General features: G+C 40.3%; 1 protein-coding gene across 1 annotated transcript; it reads left to right on the forward strand.

Annotated features, from left to right (window-relative positions):
• The first annotated feature begins 211 nt into the window (after positions 1 to 211).
• On the forward strand, positions 212 to 24429 carry LOC116485620 (sodium-dependent neutral amino acid transporter B(0)AT3-like). The gene is made up of 12 exons (XM_032181112.1): positions 212 to 374; positions 7980 to 8120; positions 9938 to 10075; positions 12286 to 12467; positions 12875 to 12985; positions 17125 to 17237; positions 17657 to 17785; positions 18456 to 18612; positions 20568 to 20772; positions 21720 to 21879; positions 23140 to 23302; positions 24217 to 24429. The coding sequence occupies exons 1-12, from the start codon at positions 212 to 214 to the stop codon at positions 24427 to 24429; spliced, it is 1875 nt and encodes a 624-aa protein (XP_032037003.1).
• The last annotated feature ends 1854 nt before the right edge of the window (positions 24430 to 26283 follow it).

Consider the following 26283-nt stretch of genomic DNA (forward strand, 5'->3'; position numbering starts at 1 on the left):
TAGAAGGAACTGCAAAACATGAGAGGTCACTCTGTCTATACAATAATAATTCCTGGTTTGGTCTTTAAACTGCAGCACTCCTTGCCCCACCTCCTTTTCCAGAATCCTTCGGGCACCCCCCATAAAACCTGCAGGAGAAACACCTGCAGGTGTTGAAGCATCTTCCCACTTACAGGAAAAGGGGCTAGAGAGCCAAGGACATTTCACACAAATGTCGAAAGATTTACCCATTGACATGCCCCCTGAAGCTCCTAAAGAAGACAGCAGGCCGAAGTGGGACAACAAGTTCCAGTACATTTTGAGCTGCATTGGGTTTGCTGTTGGCTTGGGGAACGTGTGGCGGTTTCCATACTTGTGTCAGATACACGGAGGCGGTAAGACTGAAATGGGACCTTGCCAAAATATTAAACTATCATCCTATATAACTGTACTAACATAACATGGGCATTCAACTTATATATTTGCATCACTTTTTATTTATTTATTAAGCTGTCTAAGTCTCATAAACATTTTGCACCACTGGCTTTCTCTTTAGCTTGACTTTCTCTATACACATATACTTAATTTTTAAAGGATGCGTTTGTTTAGGAAATAAGGCCAAACTGATGATAACTGATGTTACAGTTCTTACATTGCTGCTACAGTGCTGACGGGAGGAGGAAGCTGAAGTTGCAGCTTATTATCCTTAGAAAAAAAGCGAGAAGTCCTGGGAAGGCCCCCGTGAACCAGTTTCCCCTCCCTTCTCTGATGCCTTTAGGAGGTAACTTGTAATCCAGAACTGAGCAAATCTAAATCACACTTTTTGATGGCTCTGAAGCCATCTGAAATGCTGGGCTGATTTAACACAAGCACGAGAATGCGAGGTGATGCTGACACCCACCCAAGACTTTCTCTGGGCATCATTCCCATGAAGAATTGCTTTAGAAACAGCCAATTTAGTAAATACGGATGGATCAGAAACGAGTAATTAATAGCTCACCACTTACAGTAGCTTTTGAGATCTGTCAAGATAAGCTGTCTCAAGCAGGGTGATTGTTTCAGCCCAGTTTTATTTGTTATATTTCAATTAACTGGAGAAGTATAAAATTCAAACTGGGACAAACTTGCAAATAGTAGAAAAAATATTAAATCCAAGCATCTTATACCAAGATATCTGTGTTCCTTGGGAAACTACGTGTATTTGAATCAACCAAGGAACCATGGGTGGATGCTGTCTTTAGTAGCAGGAAGCATTTTAGAAAGAAGTGGCTACTTAGGGACTCTGGTGAGTAGCTGAACAAATGAAATTGAGCAAGCTGTATCAACCAAAAGAATGCTGGCACACATAAATAGAGCACTAGGAATTAGGTGGAGATATTACTACAAGTACTAAGACAACATCTGTGACCACTTTTCCAAATCAAGTTGAAAGAAAAATAAGAAAAAAATGCAGAAAAGCCCCAAGAACTATTCAAGGTCAGGAAAACTTATGGTATGAGGAATGACTTAAGAATTTAATCAATTTAGCTAAAGAAACTGGAAAGGAATGAATACATTTAACACAGTCTATAAATGAGGTGCTACAGCACCAATTCAAATAAGAAGAGAGAAGAAGCATTAGGTTAGGTGTCTCACAGGAGACTTAACACTTCATGTTATTTATTTTCAAAATGTGAAAACCAGTGAAATGCTTGCAGAAGACTACCACAACCAGGTGGCTAGAAAGCCATAGCTGCAAGCACGCTGTTTCTCTGTGTGGCAGCTGGAATGGCTGGAAAAAGCCTGTCACTTCAGGTAATGATGCACACATTGGTGAGATGGAATAAATGCCTTTAGATTGCCATCTCTGCAGCAGAAATGGCATGGGGCCTGAAGGGAGGGGGTTCAGGAGCAGGAGTTAAGGTCAATCAAATGCCCAGCAGCATCTCAGATGGCCTTGGACACCAGAGACCAGGCAGCTGAATGGTGCCCACCACGACCAGAGATGCATCTTCAGATCCCTGGATAGCCTGAAAAGCAAAGACAAAGCAACAGACAACTCTTGGGAACAGCCAGCACTTACACAGAATTTCATTTTTAAAGAACTTAATTTCATTTTTTATCTGATGTGCCTCAGGTGCCTCAGTATTTTTTTTGATTGTGCTTTAAACAGTTACTGAGAGTGAAACAAAGTATAGCCCAAAGCTCACTAAGCTCTAGGAAATGGAGAACAAGATTAAATTACCTGTGTTAATGACAAGCAAAAGGAAAGCAGCTTGGTTCTGTGCTAAATCCTGTGCTAACATATTTCTGAATGATCTGGAAGATATGCTTTCTGTGTGTCTTTAACTGCATGAAGCCAGGAAAGAAATCTGGACCCCTTCATACAAAGTTAAAAACTGAAACAGAGTTAGAGAATGCATAAGATGGAGACAAATGACACCCTCATATGTCCACATCCAGCATCTAGGGACAGATATTTCACGAGGAAAGAGACTGAAATGAATGAGAAGGATAAGAAGGGGCACAAAATTTATGTGAAGAAAAGAAAGACACAGAGAAATAGAACAGAAACTATGTTGTTATTTCTACTTATCTTTCTATCTATTCCTTGTATCTAAGGAACAAAAAACATTCAGTATTAACAAATAGCATGGTAAAATTAACATAATGTAACATTTTTATAATGTAATGAGCAATTAACCTGAATCACTCAGTGGAAAGTTTGAAACCAACACGTGGGATGACAGACAGAAACATCTCCTCCGCACATCTCACCATGCTTCTGAAGCCATGGGCTGCATGAGGCTGCTTGAACTGTGCTTCGGGTTTTTGTGAAAACTTCTGCTATGGAAGGTGAAGTATCAGTCTCCTGCTCGTAAAAAAATGCTCTTACACCTTCTCATGAAGTACCAAGGGACACTTTCCAGTGCTGGAGGTGGGGAACCAGTTGTGGCCAGCTAGCTTCCAGCCTCCTCTGTCCCCATGCTCCCTCCAGAAGATCACCCAACACTGACCTCCTGCTGAGGTTTGATCTCAGGGGTCCCCTGCCTACAGACTGCTCCCACCCCAAGCAAACCGTGAGTGTGAGGACAAGGAGACCCACTCCAACCTTTCTTGTGGACCATACCGTGCTCAGAAACTCTGTTTGCTTCCGTATCAAGCTGCATTGTTGGAAACAAACAACTCAGGTGCAAAAGCCCAGTAGATTTTCAGGGGTACTGGAGCATAAATCCTGCTTGTGCACACCTGGAGATGTGAGCACAGGACAGACCAGCAGCATTGTGGCTAACCATGGGCCCCAGAAGATGTGGTGGCTCGGCACCTGCAGCCACAGCCATTAGCACAGTGAAACCCATGATGGAAACGGCACAGAAGGTGTAGTCGAAGGCTGAATGGCTTCTGGGGTGCAGACAATGGTTTCACAACTGGTCCAGGTGATATCCAAGCATTTAAGAGTTAGGCAATGCGCTTTTCCTCATTTCTACATCTTTTAAAAAACAAGAGATAAAAATAAATGCTTGTATATTTGTCTCATGTCAGCTGTTCTCATCGGACCTCTGAACCTTATTCATCGCACATTAGTGTTACTCAGTAACTTGGATCTAATATAATATCAGTTCTGCTGACATTTATCACCTGCTTTCGTTACTGATTATTTGGGTTTATTGCCCGAGTTAGGTTAGCTATTTACTTTTCATGACTAATGGATATGAAGGTTGTTTGCCACAGTAAGTGGAGACAAACATAGAGGTTTCCAGGCAGCTGGGATTGAAAGGGTGTTTCTAAATGGCCCGGTATATATTTTGTCACCTGAAGATGAGATTCAAACAAGTCATATAGCCATATATGTACATATATATACTTGCATATTCAACTGAGTATACTTTTAAAACAACAACAACAGATTATTCTATCCGTAACTTACTGCAGTGTTGCCCTTCTGATTACAGCTGGTATATACATGCCTATCTAACCCATGGGTAATAAAAATTATGTGCAGTGCCTGAGCCTACACAACAACTGGAGAATATCTTTAATGCAAAACACACTTTCTTTCTAGGAAAATAAATACACATAAGTTCTATATCAGAACTTCCATTTACTTCTGAGGCAATGGTTTGCAGATATTCCTAACCCATGGCCTACCTGACCTCTAGCTAAAATTTGAATGACAGCTTGCTATAAAATGCAGTTGCCTGGCTCACTGCATTCTCAGAAGGAAAATAAAATCAGAGAAATAGCATATAGGCCTGGAAGGTATTGTAAAATAAATAAGAAAAAAAAGTGTGTTGCAAAGAGCAGAAATGTTCAGGTTTTGACAGAAGAATTAATTAAATTATTACAAGCAAAATTATGAAGTAACGGAACTGCATGCCCTAGCTTTTCACCAAGAAGCTGAGAAGGATGCTATAACAGTCCAGAAAATGAAACTTGTTCCCAAGCTCAATAAATGGAAAGAATCATCACCATGAGGAATCATGACATCCTTAGAAGCTAAGGAGTCTCACGAGCAAGCAGTATGGGCCAGGAAGAACAGATATGCAGAGAGAAGTAGTTGGTGCTTAGGTTCCAACATCCATGCTGCGCACCTGAGGGTGTTATTTTCTAATTTCAGGCTTGCTGAATTTTCAGTTCACTACTATACCTGAACCCTTGTGGGGGAAAAAGGACAATTCTGATAATCCCCTTTCAATAGCTAATAGCTTTTTCTCTGAGTCTGAGGTGCACTTAGCACCTCCTGCCACTTCTTGTAGGTAAAACATAAATTACCACAGGTATCTTGCCATTCAGTTCTCAGCCTTTTAGAAAAATGCATCACCATTTCTCCTATGTACAAAGAGCACCAGTGATGTGGATCTCTGACTACTTGTTGTCTTGTACCGTACTATTCTGCCACTTTTCAGATTACTCCAGTCATTACAATTTTTTTTTCCATTCTTAGATCTCTGATCTGAAGGAAAATTGTTATTCATGTCCTGACCTTTCAAATGTTGTTATGTCTATAGATCATTGTTTTAAGTTACTTGCCTTACTTTTGCTAGCTGATCTGCCGGCACTGTCAAGATTTTCAATATTGATCATATTGATCATTATCAATTCCTCTAAGTTTTTTTCTTCACCATTTAGGAAGTCATCGCTGATATTCCAACATTAAGCAAAGCTATCGGGTATTTTTCTCCATTTCTCACTGAGGCTCACCAATTTCTGCAGCTGGTACATCTGGATCAGCAGGTCACCTGGCCTGTACTTAAAATTGCTTTAACATCTCCACTAGTCAGGTCCATTGCTTTCTCTTTCTAAGGCGTGACAAAACCAGTTTGGTGGTGTCATTCTGCTTTGCTGGCTGCCATGATTCAGTTTTAGATGGCTCTCCATCATCAGACTCTTTGCCATTCTGCTTGCTGGTGCGGCCACAAGATCATCCACAACTCTCAACAGGCTCTCTAGTAGTTCCTACTCTTCTCTCCCAGATTGTTACATGTAGGTAATATACAAAGATCATCCCCATCGATTATCATTTTCCAGGCAGAGGGCTGAATAGGGTTAAGACAGCTTTTCTGACCTGATTTGCCTCTCAATTGCTATGGAGTACATTGAAAATACTTTTTTGCTGGAAGCACTTCAGTGATTTAATGGCAAATTAAAACGTTGATGGGTCCCCAAGGCATTTCTGAGGTCAGCCTCTAAAAACACTAAATGTGTTTAGAGTGCACTGGGATTTTTCTTTTCTACTGCAATGACTGTAGAGCTGTCCCCACTTTAAGGGCTCTTCTCAGCAACAATACTGAGCATGACACGCATTTGTGCTCCTTGTTGCTTTGGACTTTACTGTAAACGGAACCTACTTACCAATATGTCAAGTCTACTGAATTTCTGCTGTACCTGTGCTACACATGATACATGTGCTGGTATGTTTTTGCCGTACCTGTGGTTGAATGGTGGGCTCTGTTTTGTGACACCAGCACAATTCTTTGTTCTGCTTCTTGGACTTTCTCCTTGCCTTTCCTACAGTTAGATTTCCCATGGCATCTTTTAAAAATGTATTTAAATTCTGTCTTCTGGCACACTCTCCCCTATCGATTAAATAGACCCCCTGATTATACAGTGATGGTGAGTTCCTACTCACCATTACTTATTTACTACCTTTCCCGCACCCCTTTTACTTTATGCCAGTAGGGAATTTTACACTGGAGAAGTGCAAGCTTCAAGTACTTGAGCAGATTATCTATGTTTTCCTGCCTATTTCCTTTTTGCCTAAAAACAGTGCAAGCAAATAAATGAAGAACCTGAACTGAGCCTCTACACTATTAGCCATTTATTTGACTTTGGTTTGAGAAAGATTAGCTCTGTTTCTTGCTAACCCAGTCTTCTGCCATCATATGATATTTGCAGGTAGCATACTTTTTACATTGAGATTTTATTTTTCACTGGAGCAAAATATGACATTATGCTGTAAATGTAATGGAGATGCATACAAACCAGTACAAAGTAAACAGGCTTATATCAGCAGAATATTTAAATGTGCCCTGCTGTCTGTTGGCAAACAGAGAAGGAGAGAGAGATAACACGGGGCAGTTTGCACTCATTATTACACAGCTATTTCCAGGTAGATATGAAACGGGAGATAGGTCCCTTGTGGAATGGCCTGCTAGGAAGGGCTCAGCATCTCCTGGATTGTCCTGGGTGGTATAACACTTACATGAAGGAACTGCTGTGGTCCTTACCTCCCTCTGTGAATCTCCCTCTTAGGGGGCTTTGTAATTGCTCTCAGGAGCAGCTTCCTACGAGCAGTGGGACTGCTGAGCAGGACTTCCAAGCATCCAAAGTGGGAATCTTATGTGCTGGAAATCAACTCCAATGCTTCTTTTTCAAATCTGCTTCTTAGGAGTTAAAAACGTGGAAGGAAAACAGATCATAGAGACTTTCATTTCCTATTTCCACCTATGGCAAATTAAGTGCAGTCTCTCATTTAGAGAAGCATTATCTATCCCCCCCCGCCCCATACATTTCTTGATAAAGAACTGAACTATTAAAAAAAACAACACCAAACCTTGCCTGGGAGTATCATATAGTTACTGCAATTACCTAGCAATAGGTAGCAAAGTTATTGCAATTCCTAGCCCTAAGTGATTCAATTTATAAGCCCAGCCTTTCTAAACAGTGATTGCAAAACAGAGGCAGTTCCTGGAAGAGCAGAAATCCTTGCTAGCTGCCTGACTTCCTTCTCCTGGCCAAAGACTGAGTGGAAAGATGAATTGCTCTGCTCTCAGTACCAGGGCTGTGGTGATGGCATAACAAGGCACAGAACTGCTGACTAAGTGATGAAGTGGCACAGAACTGGATTGAGCTGATAGGAGGGATGGAAGGGGCTGAGACAGCATTTGTGTTTGTTTCCCCAAAGAAAAGACATTTTGCGGGCATGGTGATAGTTGGCCATGCCAATAAATATCCATCTGTTAGACCCCTTTGACGGAAGTGCCAGAAGGTTTAACATGGCCTCATGAAAATGTTCAAGTTCACCTGGTCTCATTAAAATCAGCGTGTAAAGCTACGTTGGGGAGGAAAGATCTTGCATGAAGACATTGGAACAGCATTAACAACCGCATATCTAGAACTGTATTAAGCGTTAATGTCGTGCAAGGGCCAGCCATAAAACCTTTTCAATTTTTAGAGATTCCAGTTGCATACTCCCCAGCTTGTACATCTGCTGCTATCCCTGCAACAAAAGAAAGGGAAACGGAGGGAAGGGAGAGGCTGTGTAGAGCTGCTGTGTTAATGGGATGTCAAAGTGCCTGAGGGGAAGCATTTTTAGGACTAAGGTTCCCAGCCCTCCCTCCTCCATCTCCCCCAACAAAACAACCCACAAACAAGTTACCCAACAGGCTTCCCCAGCAATGCTGCTTCTATCAACACTTCTTTAAAGGACTTTGTTACCATCATGAAGTAGAGGAGATAACAGTGATCTGAGTGAGATGCAGATAACTGTGTGGCTCAATTGCTCTTAATTATCTTTCCAGGGGCATTCCTGATCCCATACTTCATCGCTCTCATCTTTGAAGGAATCCCACTGCTGCATCTTGAACTCGCCCTAGGACAGTGCCTGAGGAAAGGCAGCATCAGCGCCTGGAGTGCCATCTCACCTTATCTTGGAGGAGTTGGTAGGTCTCTCAGGGTCCAGGCTGAAGGAACCGCAGCTGAGCTCCTGCTCAGCACTGATTTCCTACAGCCTCTGTTGCCCATTAGAAAATCACTCCCATCAGGTGTTATTCCAAGCACATGTGAGCCATAAAGGCAAACCTTATAACCTTTGCTGTGGGAAGCACAGCAATCAGAGCCTTCTCTGAGACATAAGTAATAAGGAAAACCTCACTGGCTGATTAAATGAATCAGCAAATTACGTGAACTAGGCTTGCTCCCACAGTGCTGAGGAGCCTGTTGTGTCCCTCTGGTGTCTGAGGTGTCAAGTGAGGTGTTAAAGCTGTCTGTGCAAGGACCAGCATGGGCTGGTGGGGCTGACCCATCTCGAGCTCTGCCAGCCAACACTGGCCCATTCATACCACATCTGGGAGCTTTCATGACAGCTGCCATGCATGGTGTTTCTTGCTCCTGCCTCAGAGCTCCTCCAGAAGTCTGTCTTGTCCTTCCAGGAAGAGCTGGACTGGAGGGGGGATGGACAGACAGACAGGAGATCAAGAAAAGGAGTCTGACATCTCCTAAGCCCAAAGCAGATGCCTGAAAATGGGATCGGTGGTGACAGCTATGCCTGTGGGTGTGTGTGGGAGGAGAAGGGGTGGGTAAGAGGAGTTATCGAAAGGTAAGAGGGCAACCAGGAAGAAACACCAAGCAGCAGGGTGGTGCCTCCAGCTAGACCCATCTCTGATAGTTAGGCTTGTCCATCCTCCCCCTGCAAAAATGCAAGCAAGTATAATCTGTAGTGTTGATATCCCTCCTTCCTTATTGTAGGAGCAGAAGCTACCAGGTTAGGGCATATGCTCATATACTATGGGACAAAAGAGTGCCTTTATGCTGTGAAACTTCCGTCTATTTTGGTCTGCTATTAAAATTGTGACATGTTCTAGAAAATACTGAATTATATACTGCAGCAAGGCTGTCAACATCCATTTTCTAAATAAGTAGCCTATATTTCAGACTTTCCCTGGGCTGTATAGTACCCAATATGTTTTGTAGGAACTGGAGCAACTTTAAACACAATATTTTAGCAAAAGGAACCACCACAGGAAATTAATTTCTGGTTCATCTTGCTTTCATGACAGAGACTAGCAGCAATGTCTGTTTAAGCCTCACCTACATGCCCCTATTCTTATGCTACTTGTTTGTTTTCTGGCAACCCCAGAGGGCTCCATAGGTCAGGCACCCCAAATGTCTGATCCCAACAGGCCCCTATTCCTAAAGGCAGCACTTATTTCTCACATTTTTCATATTAGACAACCTTAATGGTGTCAGAGAAAAACTCATTCCCCTCTCCCACCCCCCCTTTGCTGGAAGTGACCGCAGGAGACCTCAACAACCTCAGCAGTTGTCCCTGAGGCAGCTCCTGGAGACAAACAAGGAAGGCCCAAAGCTGTGGGACCCAGAAGGTCTCTGCTCTTGGTGCACCCACAGCCCTGCTCTTGGCATTTCTCACCTGCTTGCTCGGATGGGTGCTTGCTGGCACAAAGTCCTCAAGAAGGGTAAAAGGCTGAGCACGAGGCAGGATAAGGACAAAGCAGGGGAGCACTGGCCTTCTTGGAGCAGGGCTGGTGAAGCGGGGGGACTGTGCACCAGAGTTAGGTTACTGAGGACACAAATGGCTCTTTCCCATGAAAATTTCTGGGGAAAAAAAAAAAAGTATATATATATATATATATATATATAAATCTTGAGAAATTAGGAGATGTGAGTTTCTAACAGCAAGTGCTGTGTCTGGTAACTTCTTCCAAAGGTTTTCTAAGCTGAGGTCTTGTGTCTTCTGCAGGGGTTGGTTCGTGGATGGTGTCGGTTCTGGTGAGCTTGTACTACAACACCGTTTTAACCTGGGTGATGTGGTATTTCATAAACTCCTTCCAGGAGCCCCTGCCTTGGAGTGTCTGTCCTCTAAATGAAAACAGAACAGGTAACTGCTGCTCCAGGCACCCCTGCCAGCACCAGGAGGATCACAAATGTCTGAGCTTGGGGAATAATGGGGGGAAAAGAGAAGTTTGGTTTTTGTGCTTGTGCTATAATACAGGGACCAGACTGAAAAAGCGTCCTGTGCTTTCCAACCAGAAAGAAACAGTCCTTGTGACCATCACCATAAACTACATATCAAGGCATGAGATTGCAGACATAATTATGAATCAAATTTATGACTACATCTTTCAGTAACTGCTTTAATTGAGACTTAACTTTCCATTAGGTGGGGATGCGTTGGTTATGACATAACAAGCCAGAAAGTCCACCACCCTTTTGATTTCAGAAAAGGAAACTAAATAAGTGTTAAGAAAAAAAAGGAGCAAAGAAATACAAACTTTTGAGATGGCAGGGAAAACAGAGACAGTTTGGAGGCTCAGACTAGATACACATTACTCATTACAAAGAACATTATTAAGACCTAAGAAAGTGGACCTGAACAGGATAAAGACAGTTCACTATTCTTTAAAATTACTTTTCAGCTTTTTTTTTTTTTTTGAGCGACTTCTCTCTTTATCAATATTACATTTATTTATTTATTTATTTATTTAAACCTCATAACTAAGAATTTTACCATGTCTGCTTCCAGGGTTTATTTTGGTCCTCCAAAAACACTGGTGGCTCTGCACCTCAGGGTTAGGTGACGGGGGCTGCAGGGGGCTCCCTCCTTCTGCTCGGGCACCACTCCACAAACCTCTCTGTCCTGGTTTCAGTTAGGACAGAGTTAATTTTCTTCCTAGTACCTGGTGAATGCTATGTGGTGTTTAGCTGCCGGCAGGGTTAAACCACAACACTCTCCCAGCGAGAAGCTGGTTTGCCTCTTTCCTCTAGCTGAAGACACTCAAATTAACATCTCCTACATAAATCTTGTGAGAAAAAAGGAAAGACAGGAGTGAGCGATACAAGGAGGATGAAAAACGAGTTTTTTCTGACTAAAGCACAACAAAGTCTTGATGGGGCAGCCACCTAGTTTCTTATACTTGCTTACAGTTTGCTTTACTTCTTTAAAGGCCATTTAGCAGAGCAAAAAGTGAAACAAACAATCCAATAATCACTGTTGAGATGGCCAGGTATGAACAGTATGGAATGTTTCTCTGCTTCTACCACAGTGAAAGGAACCGAGCAAGTCTGCTTGACTGCAACTTCATGATTGCCACCTTGCGCATTTGTGTATGTTCAGATTTTCACTGGGGAAGGTGGTTGTTTCAGAAAGGAGTGAAAGGTCACAAGGAAAGGGAGAAATGGAGCAGTTTGAGAGCTTGATTAAAAAAGCTGGCATCTCAAACAACACGAAAAAATTCAAATCAGATGGGGGAATTGTTCCTTGTAGCTTTAGGATTATCTTAAAATATCATGCCTAGCTTTGGAGTTAAAACAAGAGAATAAAGGAGGTCTCCAGCAGCCACTTACCTCATTCAGCCACCTGAACTTGCTACCAGTAAATGCAGCACCAGGCTGTAGCCAAAATGCAGTTGTCTTTTTTTTTTTTTTTTTTTAATCACTCTCCTTCCCGCACACACGTTCTGTTCCTTCCTAGTCATGATGTGATGACTGACTTACCTTCAGTGCACGCAGAAGGAGCTGTCCTCCCTGCAGCATGGGGAATCATGTCTGGAGAGCAGCAAAGTGCTGTGCGTGAGCTCTGCTCAGTGCATCAGATAACCCCAGCAGGAGCCGATAGCCTAAGCTAACAGCACTTGCAATCATCAAAGGAGGGGGGGGGAAAAAAAATGTTATGCTAAACTTGAATGGGATTGCATGCAAAACAGCAGCCCAAGGAGGAGGTACTGCAAGAAATCAGCATGCTGTCCTCAGCAGAGGAAGAGATGCACTTCAAGTCTCACTGGGCAGAGAGAGGAGAAGCAGCTCCCCTAGTCCTGCTGTACACTGGACCTCTTGGTTATGGGCTTGGTACCAGCGCTGGCTCTGTGCTGTGTAATCCCTGCTTCCAGAGATGCACAGGGATGCTTTGAGCTCTCCAGACATGCGACTCTGGCTAGGTGCAAAAACAGGAGCTGCAGCATCTGGAGGGCTCAAAGAGAGGGCCCTGCCACTCTCCACTGCTGTAAAGCACTGCCTCTTATTAGACAGTGACCAGGCAAAATACGACCACATTTCAACTTCTATTCTTATACATGCCACATTTTTTTCCAGGGCTCAATGAAGAATGTTACGAAAGTACTGCAGTCAATTATTTTTGGTATAGGAAGACTCTGAACATAACACCCGACATCACTGAGAGCGGCACATTGCAGTGGTGGCTTGTTTTGTGCTTAGCAGCTTGCTGGGCAATTGTGTACCTCTGCACCATCCGAGGAATTGAAACCACAGGAAAGGTAGGGAAGGGATAGAGAGAGAGCAAGCAATGCAGGGTGTTATTCTGCACTGTGGATGTTCTTTTCCAGCGACTGAATTTCACTGCTGTGTGCCATTTCAGTGTGCTGCTGGTCCAGCAAGACCACAACAGCAGCACAGATTTGTGCTCACCTCCTTTTCCTTTGCAAATGTTTCTGCCCTAGCAGTCTCCCCTCACAGTATTAAGAGCAATTGTATTTTTAATTAAAGTATTATTTAATACATTATCATTAAATTATTAACTAAAAGAACTAAAAGTAATTAATAATTCCTTTAAAGATTTCAGTGCTTATCTGTAGCTGTAGCATCTACTATTATTAGGATGGCGTGTTGCAAACAGTTAATGTTATTGTCAGTAACTTTCTCTTATTTCTCACTTTCCGACTAGGCTATTTACGTAACAGCAATATTTCCTTACCTTGTCCTAACTATATTCCTTATTCATGGACTCACTCTACCAGGAGCCACTGAAGGTCTGGCTTACCTCTTCACCCCTGATGTAAGTATTACCACTACAGTCAGAAACATTACTTTTCCTTTTTTTCTTTAACACACGAAATACCAAGAGTTCCAGAAATGCTTGGAAAAGCAAAGAGACAACACACAGCATTAACCGCCTACAGGTATTAATCCTCTCTAGAGATTGCAAAACACAGATCAGGATAGCCTGCAACAGGAACACAGGCTTTAAGAGCAACATAAGCCAAGAAGCCCAGAGATCCACTACTTGCCAGCCTGAAAAGGGTCAACAGCAAGAGAAAGCTCAGACATGACACTTCTTTTATCCCTCCCCCTGCAGGCCCGGTGACAAGGGCATCCATCTGAATACTGTCAGAGCTCAGGAAGGACAGCCTGGGTCTTTGCAGGAGACAAGGACACGCACTTGCATTTTTGCAGGGCTCAGACAGGGCAACGAATGCTTCCTCACAGCTGAGTAATCTAACAATACAAACACCACCATGGTTCTGTGTTCTCACACATCATATACACACACCTCCAGATGAAAGCCTCCTTGCTTCGATCCACTGTCTTAATGCAGAAAGCAGATCTGGACAACACAGCCAGAGTAGGGCTTGGCATTTTGGGATTTGGTCTCAGCCCAGCTGTCAAGTTTCTCTAGAAGACATCAGATGTCTTCGGGACTTAGGATCATTATACAGTGAATGTAATGCAAAAACTAGATTTGTCTGCATTCAGTGCAAGAATGACAAATCCTGAAGGTGTCACAGTGCTGAGGAGGAATGGATCATCAAAGAAGAGCAAATGGTTTTGTAGACTGAAGTCAGAATCAAAATCTGACTGCAATCAGCCTGCAGTTATCGACTAGCCTGTTTACGGAAGCAGTTCCCAGGGACATCCTTGTAGAGCCATCTGAAGATGCTTTTGGAGATGGAACTACATTCTTAACTACAAACATGGAAAAACTGATGCAACAGCCTGGTAAGTGATAGCTACCATGTGTGTTGTTATTGCACAGAAGGTTATAATGTAAGACAGAGGGGTTGCTTTGTTAAACTAACACAACTGTTAAGGAAGATTTTGACACTTCAAGAATTGCAAAAAGACAGTAAGAATACAACTACTACATTTTTTTTTTCTTCTCCTTGCTCACAGCTGTAGTACCAGTATTGCCTTTTCTGTTAGATTATTTAATGTTAATAAGCTAACTATTTCCACCACTTCCATCAGTAAATATAATAACAAGTGAAATCCCTGCTCCACAGGGGACGTCCCAAAGTGGCTTGTACAGGGGGGAACTGCTCTCCTGTTCCTGTCCTTCTGCAGGAAGCTTGTAATGCTTTAGCAAAGTGAAGTCCTCTCTGGAAGACTGTAATCTCTAAAGGATAAAAACCCTTCTGCCTCAACCATACTTTTTTTCCCCTCCATTAACTTTTTTACTTCCTCCGCTTATCAAAAGCAGCTGTTTTGTTTTGTTTTCTAATTTTGCACTGCAGCAGAAATTATACCTGCTCTGTAATAGCTACCACATCCATTCTCTGGTAACCATTACACATCACTGTTGTTTTAGATAATCTGTGAAAGAAAGCAATACCTAGTGCTAAAAGTCACATCTTAGGTAGTTTTGAATTGAGAAACAGCTAAATTATCATTTTTTTTTTTTCAAATATTGTAGGAGTTCATTCACTTTCTAAGTTTGTGGTTTTAGTTCCCATTAGCAGATCTCACAGATAATAACTACATACATATGGATCAACACAGCAGGCTGTGGTTTTATTTTCATGCAGAAATACATAGTTGGCTTTTTGCCATCTAACACTTTCACTCCTTACCTTCTAGAACAAATAATAAGTGTTTCTTTCCATTGACTTTCAGGCATGGAGAAGTCTGATGGTTTACTTTACACCCTCTAAATCCTTGGCTGCCTGGAACGTGAAGCAGACAATGGAAAAAAAAAAAAAAAGATACTGAAGTTATGCTCACAAGCCCTTGAAGGGAAAGCAGCAACACAGCATCTGGAACAGAGACTTTTGGAAAAGTTCTTGGAGGGAGGGAAAAAAAACAAACCTCACAGCCAGCAGAAAAAGGATCCCATCAAGCCTTTACAGCATTCAGCTTCTGTGGTTATACATGTCAGCTCAGGAGCACAAATGCCTCCTTTCCAGCTTCTTTCACATCTGAAAGATTTATAGGGATTGTAAATATTTGGAGGCTCTTTGGCAGTGAATGCTTCCTTTCCTCATTACTCAGTGCTCACTTATTAACATTCTGATTTTATATCTTCATCCACGTGTTTCTAGCCTCAGCACACTTTGTCTTCTGAAAACATGCTTACAAAACCTATATGGCATATTACTGAAAATATAAAGTAACTTTTAGGTCCATAATTACTTGCTTAAGTTCAGGTAACAACTTTGCTACGATGTGCTTAAGCAGAATGGTACTTCTCACCTTACTGTACATGCAGGATTTACAAGGGGCTTTTCTAGGAGGTCTCAACACGGCACCCCGAAAGCAAAGGTAGGCCTAACAATAATGGCCAGGAACATTCAGGCACATGTACATTAGTACAATGAGCTGGATGCACTATTTTGCACTTTCCTGTCCACAGTTTCTTTAAACTGTTCAGTAGTTCTGTAACTAACACTTTCCAGTGTTAGTTAACGCGTTGCATCTAACACAAAACTAAACTACCTCCAACCCCACATACCCTAATCAGGAAGCCAGATTTGTAACAGCTTCATCTATCTGCACTGACCACTGACTTGGCAGCACATAATCAAACTGTCCAGGCCAGGTAGCAACACAAATATTTTGTTTCTGCACTGCAACAGCAATATGCTTCTGCATGAAGTCCTACCAGCAAGCATTGGAGGGTTTGGTTAAAATCTTCCTAAATATATGTTCAAAATAGTCTGTTTATCCAAGCTGAAGCATTTCAGCCGATAATGGTCACACATACCTGCTTGTTATACGATGCTGTATAGACATAATACCAGTTCTCCTGCACACTTGTGGAGGAAGTGTCTGCAGCAACAGCATTTACTGCATCTGTCAAAATTGAGGTGAATGCATTGTTCTCATTCTTCAAGCTCAGACCAGCTTTAGAGAAGCCCAAAACATTACTAACTTTTGGGGGCACACTCTCATCCCTACAAGTGAATAGCCCAAACATGCAGACACAACCCAGAAAGCACGTTGTTCAGCCTGGATGACTAGGGTGACAATTTGACTGATCTGTGCTCAGAGTAACATAAAGCAAAGTGAAACTCTCAGCAGCCCAGGTATTACTTTTAGGGCAACTGATTTTTAAAATGCTCATTCTTAGCTAATTCAGTTTTCTCTTCCCACTTCTTGATAATGGATGGGAAAGTAATTGACTTTATAAAGTATGAACATAGTGCTACTTAGCCAACTGCAGGAAAAATTTGTTCAATACATTCAACATTTTCTGCATTACTGATCTTATCTTTCTTTTTTTTTTTTTTTTTTTTTTTTTTAAGAAAAATTTAAATATTGAAATTTTTTTCTCCTGATATTTATTTAAAATTGCATACTATTCCCTGTAACTCAAAAATCATGGATTTTCTCAGTTAGCTTCCTCTATCACATCTAACCTTCGTAAATCAAAATCCAAATTTCCCTATATCAATTTCTCATTTTTCCTATGTTGTCCTGTTGCTTTTTAATGCTGTTTTCACAGTACTTTGGATTTAAGATGTTCACTATGAAATCAGTTTGCTGCAAAGCAATGAAGATTAAGTATTACTTTGTACAGTTTTAGGAAGATAATATTCTTAAACTAAAAGATACCCAGTAAGTATTTTAACAAAAAGAAATACAGTGAGAAAAAATGTAACATACTGTTCCTATTGCGTGCTTACTGCCTGTCATCCAGAAACACATTTCTATTATCAGACAGAAAAGATGTACAATTATTTCAATGAGAATTTTAAAATGAAACAGTTTTTATAATTAGCACATTCCTTTAAATAGACCATATTATGTCTTCAAAAACACCTGCTCTACTGACATACTTTGTACTACTTCCCATTTGCCGTGTCTTTAGATTGCAACACAACTGACAATTTCACACGTGTGAAACAGGAGACCAGTTATGATTGAAGTGAGAAAAAAATAATTCAAACTAAACGCATGCATTTATTCTAACTATTTCAGCTGAATGTTCTGAAAAATCCCCGTGTATGGCTTGATGCAGCCACCCAGATCTTCTTCTCTCTCTCCTTGGCTTTTGGAGGGCTTATTGCATTCTCAAGCTACAACCCCCCAAAGTAAGTAGAGCTGCAACCTTTAAAAATTGGTTAGATTCTGGCTGCATTTCGTGCAATTTTCTAAAATGTTCAAAACATTTTCTTTGGTATATTTCTAAGCAATCTTAGCATCTGCCATCTTCCCATTAGGCCAAATTAGATATTTTTTTTCCTCCTTGGTCAAAAAAAAAGGAAAAAATCTAAAAAGAGACATTTTCAAAAACAATGTTTGCAGAAATGTGAAAGAATAATAAGTTTTAGAGATCTATTTTACTAGTTACAACAGATTTTTTTCTTATGCTCAGCAAATACCTTCTGTATAGATTAACAACTTGTACTGTAGGCTAAAAATAAATACGGAACTATTTTCTATATCACTGGGGGAGGAGGGAAGGTAAATTTTGCCTATTTAAGCCACATTGTTTGAATTCTATTTCTAGAAATGACTGTGAAAAGGATGCTGTGACAGTAGCAATTGTGAACAGCTTGACATCCCTCTATGCTTCCATCCCAGTCTTTTCTGTTTTGGGGTTTAAAGCAACCACAGGCTATTGGGACTGCTTGGACAGGTGAGAAACTTCCATTTCCAGTGCATAGGTTTCAACACCTATACAGATAATGCATTACTTGAAAACCTGCATTTAGAGAATTTATTCTCACTGAAAAGGAAAAGCTGTATGGGGACATGGAAAAATATGAAGCATCAAGGCACTTAAGCAAGAATGATCAGAGGTAGCATTTGTAAGAAGTAAAAAAAAAAAAAAAATATAGAAGAATACATTGGAATTAGTGTATATAACAGCACTAATTAATGATCATCTCAGACTAGCATTAGAAGTAGTTAAAAACCACCTTTCTGTATTCCACAGGATTCATTAAGTTATTAAACACAAGTGGTGGAAATGGCTTTGACATATCATAAAATAAAAATAGAAATATGTTTTACAATAAAAAAAATACATTTTATAGTAATACAAAAAAAAATACATATTACAATAAAATACATCTGCATGATGTACTCAGAGTTTGTATCTGCAAGAAAGAACTAATTAATATTTTCTCCTACTTTATTACTATTATGAGTATTACAATTTTCAATATTGATTTATATATATTTATATACAGATCCATATTTAGTATTTTCTTTTGCTATAAATAAAAGCACCGAAAATAAACACAACTTTCTATTAACACCTGAATACATGTCATAGCATTTCCATACGTTGGCTTCTCTGGCAGGAATATTATCAGTATCATCAATGAATTTGATCTTCCAGAACAAAGCATCATGCGAGAGAACTATACAGACTGGATTACATTCCTGAATTCATCATATCCAGAAAAAATTGCTGGACTCAAACTGAAAAGCTGTGACCTTCAAGAATTTCTTGATCAGGTACTATAATTGTGTCCAACAAAATAACCCTTAAAAATTTTAGAAGGACTGGTATTTTTCTTTTTCTTACAAGTACTTGTACTTTACTTGTAATGACTATATGCTATCTAATCATGAAAAAAAAAATATTGAAATATCAAACATCAACACTGCTGTAGGACAACGTGAATTCAAAGCTGTCTGGCATAGCATTCAAAATAATATATTGTTATCCCAGAACTAGTCTTCAAAGGTCCTCCTACTTGAAGCATACTCAATGGACACTGAATGCAGTTCTACTTTGGGTGAGGTGAGGGGAATAAGCAGAACAGAGGAAATATCTAACTGAAAGATTATAGCAAAAGGATGCTCAATGGGAATTTGCTAAATCCATATTTGGTAATTAAGGTATCAAAACTCTGTTAAAATACACGTGCACTGTTTGCTTTTGATCACACATATGACCACCAGGAAGGTATCTTATCAGTCTTCTGTCGTCTTTTCCAAATTCCTATTCCCTCCTGCATTCTCCCCTTTAGTTTTCCACTCTCTACACAGGATCTCAATGTGTTTTTATTCAGTTTTGTTTTAAATACACAATACAAAAATACATCATGATCCTCTCCTTTCCCTTCTCAACCATCCTAAAACTCTCCCTTTGTCACTAACATGGTTTCTTCTGTTTTCTTCTCCAGTCTCATTCCACTTGTTCCAGTCATCCCATACAGTGCTGTAGCTATCATTTACATTTGTATTCTCTTGTTACAAATCCTTACCAAAGATCAGGGCTGTTTGGAGGACATAGTAAGAGAGAAGCTTGAGGGGAAAAAAAAAATCTTAGGAGAAATGTGTGAGCATGTGCTGGAGATAGAGCATGTTAATGCACAACATCCTTAAAACACAATTGTGGTGAAATAGTATATTTTACTTATGGAGAAGTCCAAAAAAAGGCATTCCAGCCCTGACCTGACCCAGTTACAGTTTTGTCTGTCTTGCTCTGATTATACCCTTTATGATTTAGTCTTTATCACAAAGACTATCACCCTTTAGAGCTAGAGATATTTTGCTTCCAAAATAGAGTTACATTAGCATTTTTCATTGCTTAGTTTTAAACATCTTTCCCCTGAATTCTAAGAAATTTGCCTGATTTTTTTTTTTTTTTTTTTTGTCATGGCAATGGTGGATTGTTTTGTATTCATAAAATTTTCAACTTTTTCACTGCTAGAGCAGCAATAATAGATTTGCATCTTTTTTATTTCCAGCAGCTATTACACCATAGATTTTTTAAAAAATTATTTAAGATGGCCTTAGCAAAACAATTGCTATTTCAGTGAATACTCACAAACCTGTTTCTCTTCTCTGAACCCACCTCTGAAGTTCTGCTCTATGATTCTCTATTCATCTCTGATAGACCATTAAAAATTAAAATGGAACTCTTCATTTCCACCCCCACAAATGCTCCCCACAACCGATATCAAGTGTTGACTGTCGTATACATAGCTCCCCCAGCCTGATCAGCATCCTTGATTCCAGGGAAGGATACCATATAAGAGGTGACAATGTTAAAAAGCCTCACCATTCCCACTGATTTTACCCCACTTTTTGATTGTCAAATATGGTATTTTTATATATTTTGGTATAAATATATTTTTCTATTTATGGCCTTAGGAGGCCACCTTCAGAAACACATTTATAAACTGTACAGCTTAATGGGGTATACTGGCTAGAAACATCCTGATTATCTCATCTAGCACGAACCCGAAAAACAGTAGCACTCCCAATTATTCCTGCTATAAGTCAGAGTGATACTTGAACTAGTCCATCTCTCTTGGGAAATCATGCTAACTGAAATTCTGTTCTTGAGGTCCAGAAGGGAAGATACAAAGAGTGCATTGTAACTCTATGCCTCAAGCTAAATTTAGGCCTGTATAATGTGGTTATTTATTTATTTATTTATTTATTTGTGAATTCTACAGAGCGTATCAGGATCTGGCCTGGCTTTCATTGTGTTCACTCAAGCCATCATCCTAATGCCAGGCTCACAGGCCTGGGCCATCCTGTTTTTCACAATGTTGTTCAGCTTGGGCCTTTCTTCCATGTTTGGGAACATCGAGGGAGTCTTCACACCTCTTCTAGAGCTTCAGATCATATCTAAGTCAATACCAAAAGAGCTTTTATCTGGTAAGGTATTTGCTTTGCTTTGTTCAAAGGAGGCGGCTTCTGCACAGAGGCACAAATGACCAACTGCTTAATAAATATCATAAAGAGATTAAGAATTTGCAATATTAAGTTAGCTATTGTACAGCGCTGGTAACGGCAGTGGATTGTATTTGCAGAAGATAAGCACACAGATGAGGTAGCAGTTATGGCAGAAGTCACCAGCTGCCAGCATTGTACTGCCCTTGTCATTGTTGTCCTTAGCTTGCAAGAGCTGTTTCAGTCTGAGCGCGCTCAATAAATTGCCAGGTCTGGAGTCCAGTTTGCTCTGAGCTGTTGCAACCATCAGGAAGAGCTGTGCCTCCACTGAGGCCTTTGGCACTTAAACAAATCACTTTAAGGCAGTGAATTGCATCAGCCAGTCTGCCCCAACCATTTGTGCATGAACTTACCACGTTGTCGTGGCTGTGCGATAGGTCACTCACCCCTATTTCGTTCAGGGTTGTGCTGCTACCGATTATTTCACATTTACGGTGAACACACCGGAGCAGATGGTAACATCTCATTTTAAATTCATATGTGGAATATTGCTGTCATTCCTTCATTACAGCCTTCCTGTGGCATCTAAATTACACCCTTCTCATTCTGCAACTTTTCATGTAAAAACAAACCTATTTACAACTCGATGAGGTAACCATTCCATTCAGAAACTGATCTTTTAATTGTGAGCAGACTACCTGCTTGAACCTCAAACAAGTTAAGGACATTTCAAGTCACAGGGGTGCCTTTGGCCACCACACGGGAAAACGGAGTTTGGGAAGTGGTATCAGCTAGCTCCATACATGAAGAGAGAATAAAAATCACTAGAGTAAGAGCAAAACTAATTTAGAACAAAAATATTCTTACCAAGTTCCATTCTCCAGTTACAAAAATACCTTTTTTTTTTTTTTTTTTTTTTTTTTCCCCTTCAGGTATAATATGCCTAGTTTCCTTCCTTATTGCTCTCTGTTTTACACTGAGTTCAGGGAGTTACTGGATTGACATTTTTGACCGCTATGCAGGCTCAGTGCCTCTCCTAGTCATCGCCTTCTTTGAAGTGACTGGGGTTGTGTATGTCTATAAAATTAAAAGGTAAGTTGCAAACGTGGACTTTTTTCTCTTACGAGACATTTCCCTCCCAAACCATGTATGTTACATAGAGATATGTAATACTAACATTTCTGTAGCACTTACCACTTCTGTGAATGTCCTTACCATTCTTTGCTTCATCTCATATTTGTAAAACAAGAGGGATGCTTTCTGCTTAGCACATCTAGAAGGCAGAATCCTTTCATATATCTTCTGTCACTGCCATTTTGTTCTGTATATTCTTGCATTTCTTGCTTAGCTTCTCCCCAAAACACTTTATGGTAAGCAACACGTGGTAGGTCTCCCACATTAAAATGTTCAGCCAGCTTGTTGAGCATCCCCTCAGACATGAAGATGGATTAAATTCACTCTTCATTTTAAAAACTTTCTTACATACTTTGTAATTGCAAATGACAAGAAACCTCATTTTGACTGAGATTAAACCTATCTTCTCTAATCAGGATCCTTCCAGTCCAGCAATTTCCTCAGTTCTCAACAAATAACAGGTGGTTTTTGTTTTTTTTTTTTTTTTTCTTTTTCTCTCTGCTGTTTTCTCTGGCACTTGTTGGGACTTCGCCTTTGCCTTTCCAATATTTACTCTGGCACAATAATGATTTTAAATATAAGAAAAAATCCTCCTTAATTACAGCGAAAGTCCCTGCATTGTTTTCAAGATCCATTGTTAAGATCCTTGGATCATTTCCCAAGTGACATGGTGCTCACTCCAGCCTACATCGTCATAACCAGTTTCACACATTCCTATGTCATGTATTTACTGCCCATTTGGTTTACAAAACAAAGAGGTGCATATGTAGACATTGACCCAATCTTTTATAACAGCCAATACACACTGCCAAAGACGCTGGTTCAGGTTGCAATGTTTTTGACCATCAACTGATTGATTTATCTGGTGCTGGTTAATTCAGGCTTTCTTTCTAACAAACTATGTTTATCCCCTTGGGAATTTTTTTTAAAGGTTTGAGTAGTTCTACAGAGCTGCTGTAATAAGTTCATCATTTTTTTGTGCTTGCAAGCCTTAAACTAGGCACTCAGGTAACATAAACTGACATAGTTACACTCATCTCTCTTAAGAATCAAAGAAGCCCTACTATATTGATATTATTAACACATACAGCAAGTTATTGAAGAGGGGTACGGAATAGAAAAGATTTAGGGAGCTAAAACTTATAGGAAAAACACAGAAAAAGTGAAATTGTTGCCACTCAGCTCTGACATCTTCATAAACATGCCTCCTCTTTAAAGGTTCAGTGAAGATGTGAAATGGATGACTGGACGAAAGCTAAACCTCTACTGGCAGATCACATGGAGGTTTATCAGCCCTCTGCTCCTGCTAGTTGTCTTTGTGGCCTTTGTTGCTCTCCAAATACAGAAGCCACCAACCTACACAGCCTGGAACCCTAAACACGTACGTTCCCAAATATTTGCAACACTTTGAACAGAAGTGAACATTACATATTCTTCTCCCCTATCAGATCCTTTAAAATCATTGCTAGCTACTACTTACCTGTGTAATAGTCTGAAGTGATAAAATGCCCAGAGTGAGAAGGCTGCAGCGTGCACAGAGATTACGAGGTTACAAATACCAAAACGGCTTTCCAGTTAACAAAGGCCTCTTTCTGAGAAATCCTGTCACCACACTACACGTTTCTTACAGATGCGAGTAATGCAGAGAACTGTTGAAGTAAAATGTCTCACGGAGACCCCACAGCTACACTGGGTTCAGAGGTATAACAGGTGTATGAGCAGAGCTTCAGAGATGCATAACATGTACTGGGGATAAAAATATTTCCCCATGAGACCTACCACATCTCTGGGGGTACTGACAAATACACGACTGTGCGGCTTTCACAGGGACAGAGGCAGTGGTCCAAGAATAGTGTTGGCTAATTCGGTGCCAAGGATGTGTTGATGATGAGAACTTCCAATCTGGATCGTGCTGATTCAATATCAGTTGCAGCTTCTTGCATCCCTCTCAGAGAGGCTCTGGGCAGGGGGCTGAAGATAGATTTTGGCCCTAAACTGCACATAGACTGCAGTCACATTCACAAAAAAGGCATAAACCTTTGTAATATAAATATATGCATAGACTGGAATAAACTCAGATCTTACCAAGGGAGGGTGCAAGTTAAAAAAAAAATAAATTACAGCTGTGTTTAGACTCATGAGAGGAGTATCCAAAGGACATGGCCACCAAATGCTACTGTAGAGCAAGAATAAAACTTCTGCTATACTTAAAATAATAATAATAATAAAATACATATGGAAATCATAACAAAACATAAGTGCTCCTAACATTTTTTTTTTTTTTCATCTCCATAGGAAGATTTCCCTATGAAGGAGGAGAAAGCCTATCCACCTTGGGTACAGGCCATCTGTGTGTTGTTAGCTGTCCTGCCCTGCATATTCGTACCTCTGGTAGCACTCTTCCAGCTGGTCAAAAAAATGTGGAGAAGCAAGGACCTGAGCTTTCTATCACCAGAAGTGTTTTCATGTCAGGAGGTTAACAGAAACTTTTCTCATCCAAAAAAATAAAAAACCGTTGCCCCTGCCTGTAAGTAAAGATGATAGCCTTTGTCAGACATGATTAGATGTAGCTCTAAACCATGTTAGGGGAGTGATACATGTAGTTCTGCTTACAGCCACTCATTAGCACTCTATAAACAGTGCTGCTATTTGCTTTATTTTCAACCAATTTCACAATTTTATATTAGTACTGTCCCACCTACATGGTGCCCTGAATCCTACTTACAAACAAGTACCTTCACATCTCTGTCCAGCCAGACTTTAAACCTGGAAAGCCTGCCAGTTATTCCAAGTGTCCTCTGTCTTCCTTCACTTCCCTTGTAAATAAACAGACACTTCCTAAGGATCAGCAACATAAAAATTAAAACCCACGGAACTGTATTCTCCATTCACTGACACACTCCCCACCCCTCCCTGAGATTTGGAATGGGAGCTTGTGAAGACTAAAGACTCCACTTGCTTACTAGACTTTACTTTTTGCAAACCCCTTTATGCATTTAAATAGTAGTTATTTTAGTAGTTATGTCATGATTACAATTTAATAATAATTATTAACTTAATAATCATAAAATAGTTAATTATTGGTAATTTTATGATCATTCTATATTTTCAAGCATTGCAAAGAGAAAAAATAAAGCATCAGAAATTAAAAAAAAGTTACATTAAGAAAACCTGAGTAATTAATTTTGCATGAACATCTTTACATAAAGATACATTTTTATATACATTTACATAAACAGTGGGGTAACAGCGTTGGTGGATAGGGGAAGAGCAACTGACATCATCTACCTGGACTTGTGGCAAGTTTTGGTAGCACTGGGCCACAGGGGTGGCTTCTGTGAGAAGAACCTAGGAGCTGCAAGCTCTTGATTGCTTTTGAGGGTTAATTTCTAAAGCAAGCTTTGGAGCATCAGAAAGTTAAATTAGGGGAAAAAACAAGGGAAATTAGGCCTCGAATGGACAATTTATTACCTGTTGCACATTAAATTTGAAAGACTATGGGTTGTAAAGACTTCCATAAAGGATCATCCCAACAAAATCAAATTTGAGCATATGTAAAAGTTAAATTTTCCTTTAAAATATTTTTAATTAAAATCTGCACTAAATATTTATGTCTTTGATTACAGATAGTTAGATGTCCATTAAAATCATATATGCAACAGGCCTAGGAATTTGGTCAGAGATCTGTTCCTAACAAAAATCCCACCCAGCTAATACAGGTGCACGCTGAGAAAATAATTAAACTGCATATATTAAAGCTTCTGAAGTCCATAAATCTCTCGCAGGTCATTGTCACGAGACTCGCAGATAGTGGGAATTTTGAACTTCCTGACTTCTGAGCTCCTTCTTCCTGTTCCCCAGAAGGGAGACTTCATGGGTCACTGGACTCAGCTGTCTGGGACAGGAGCCAGGGGGCTGGGACTTTTCAGCTGTAGTAGCTGCAGCTCAGAGCAGGGATATGCACTAGGTAAAGTTATTGTTTAGCTGAAATAGGCATGTAAAAATCCATTAAGAAACTCCTGCAATAACAGTTTTCCTGTTCTTGGAGCACTTCTGACATGACCTCTACCAAAATTCCCGTGACAGAACTACAGTCTTCCCCTTCCTGTTCATACAAAGGGAGCAGCATCTTAAGGGCACTTTTTTCCTCTGGAACACCACGACAGACTTTGTTACTTGAGTAAGCAAGTGCATGCAAACATGAAACTGTACCTGTTTCAAAGTCTTACATCCTAAGCACTTTCTACTTGTCCTCACTCTCCTCCCAATCTTACATCTTCATAACCCATCAGAGCTTCTTTGCTATAACACTGAACTGTCAAATTAAACTGTCCTGACAGACAAGTCTTTTCTTCCAAGCTA

Source organism: Aythya fuligula, chromosome 2 (assembly GCF_009819795.1).
Source record: "Aythya fuligula isolate bAytFul2 chromosome 2, bAytFul2.pri, whole genome shotgun sequence".
Lineage (NCBI taxonomy): Eukaryota > Metazoa > Chordata > Aves > Anseriformes > Anatidae > Aythya > Aythya fuligula.

Bases quoted from the DNA above. Each gene is read 5' to 3' on its own strand.
- LOC116485620 (XM_032181112.1), top strand. From the start codon at position 212: ATGTCGAAAGATTTACCCATTGACATGCCCCCTGAAGCTCCTAAAGAA. The intron at 10,076-12,285 runs GTAACTGCTGCT...ATTTTTTTCCAG, and splicing joins TCTAAATGAAAACAGAACAG to GGCTCAATGAAGAATGTTAC. The intron at 23,303-24,216 runs GTACGTTCCCAA...TCATCTCCATAG, and splicing joins CAGCCTGGAACCCTAAACAC to GAAGATTTCCCTATGAAGGA.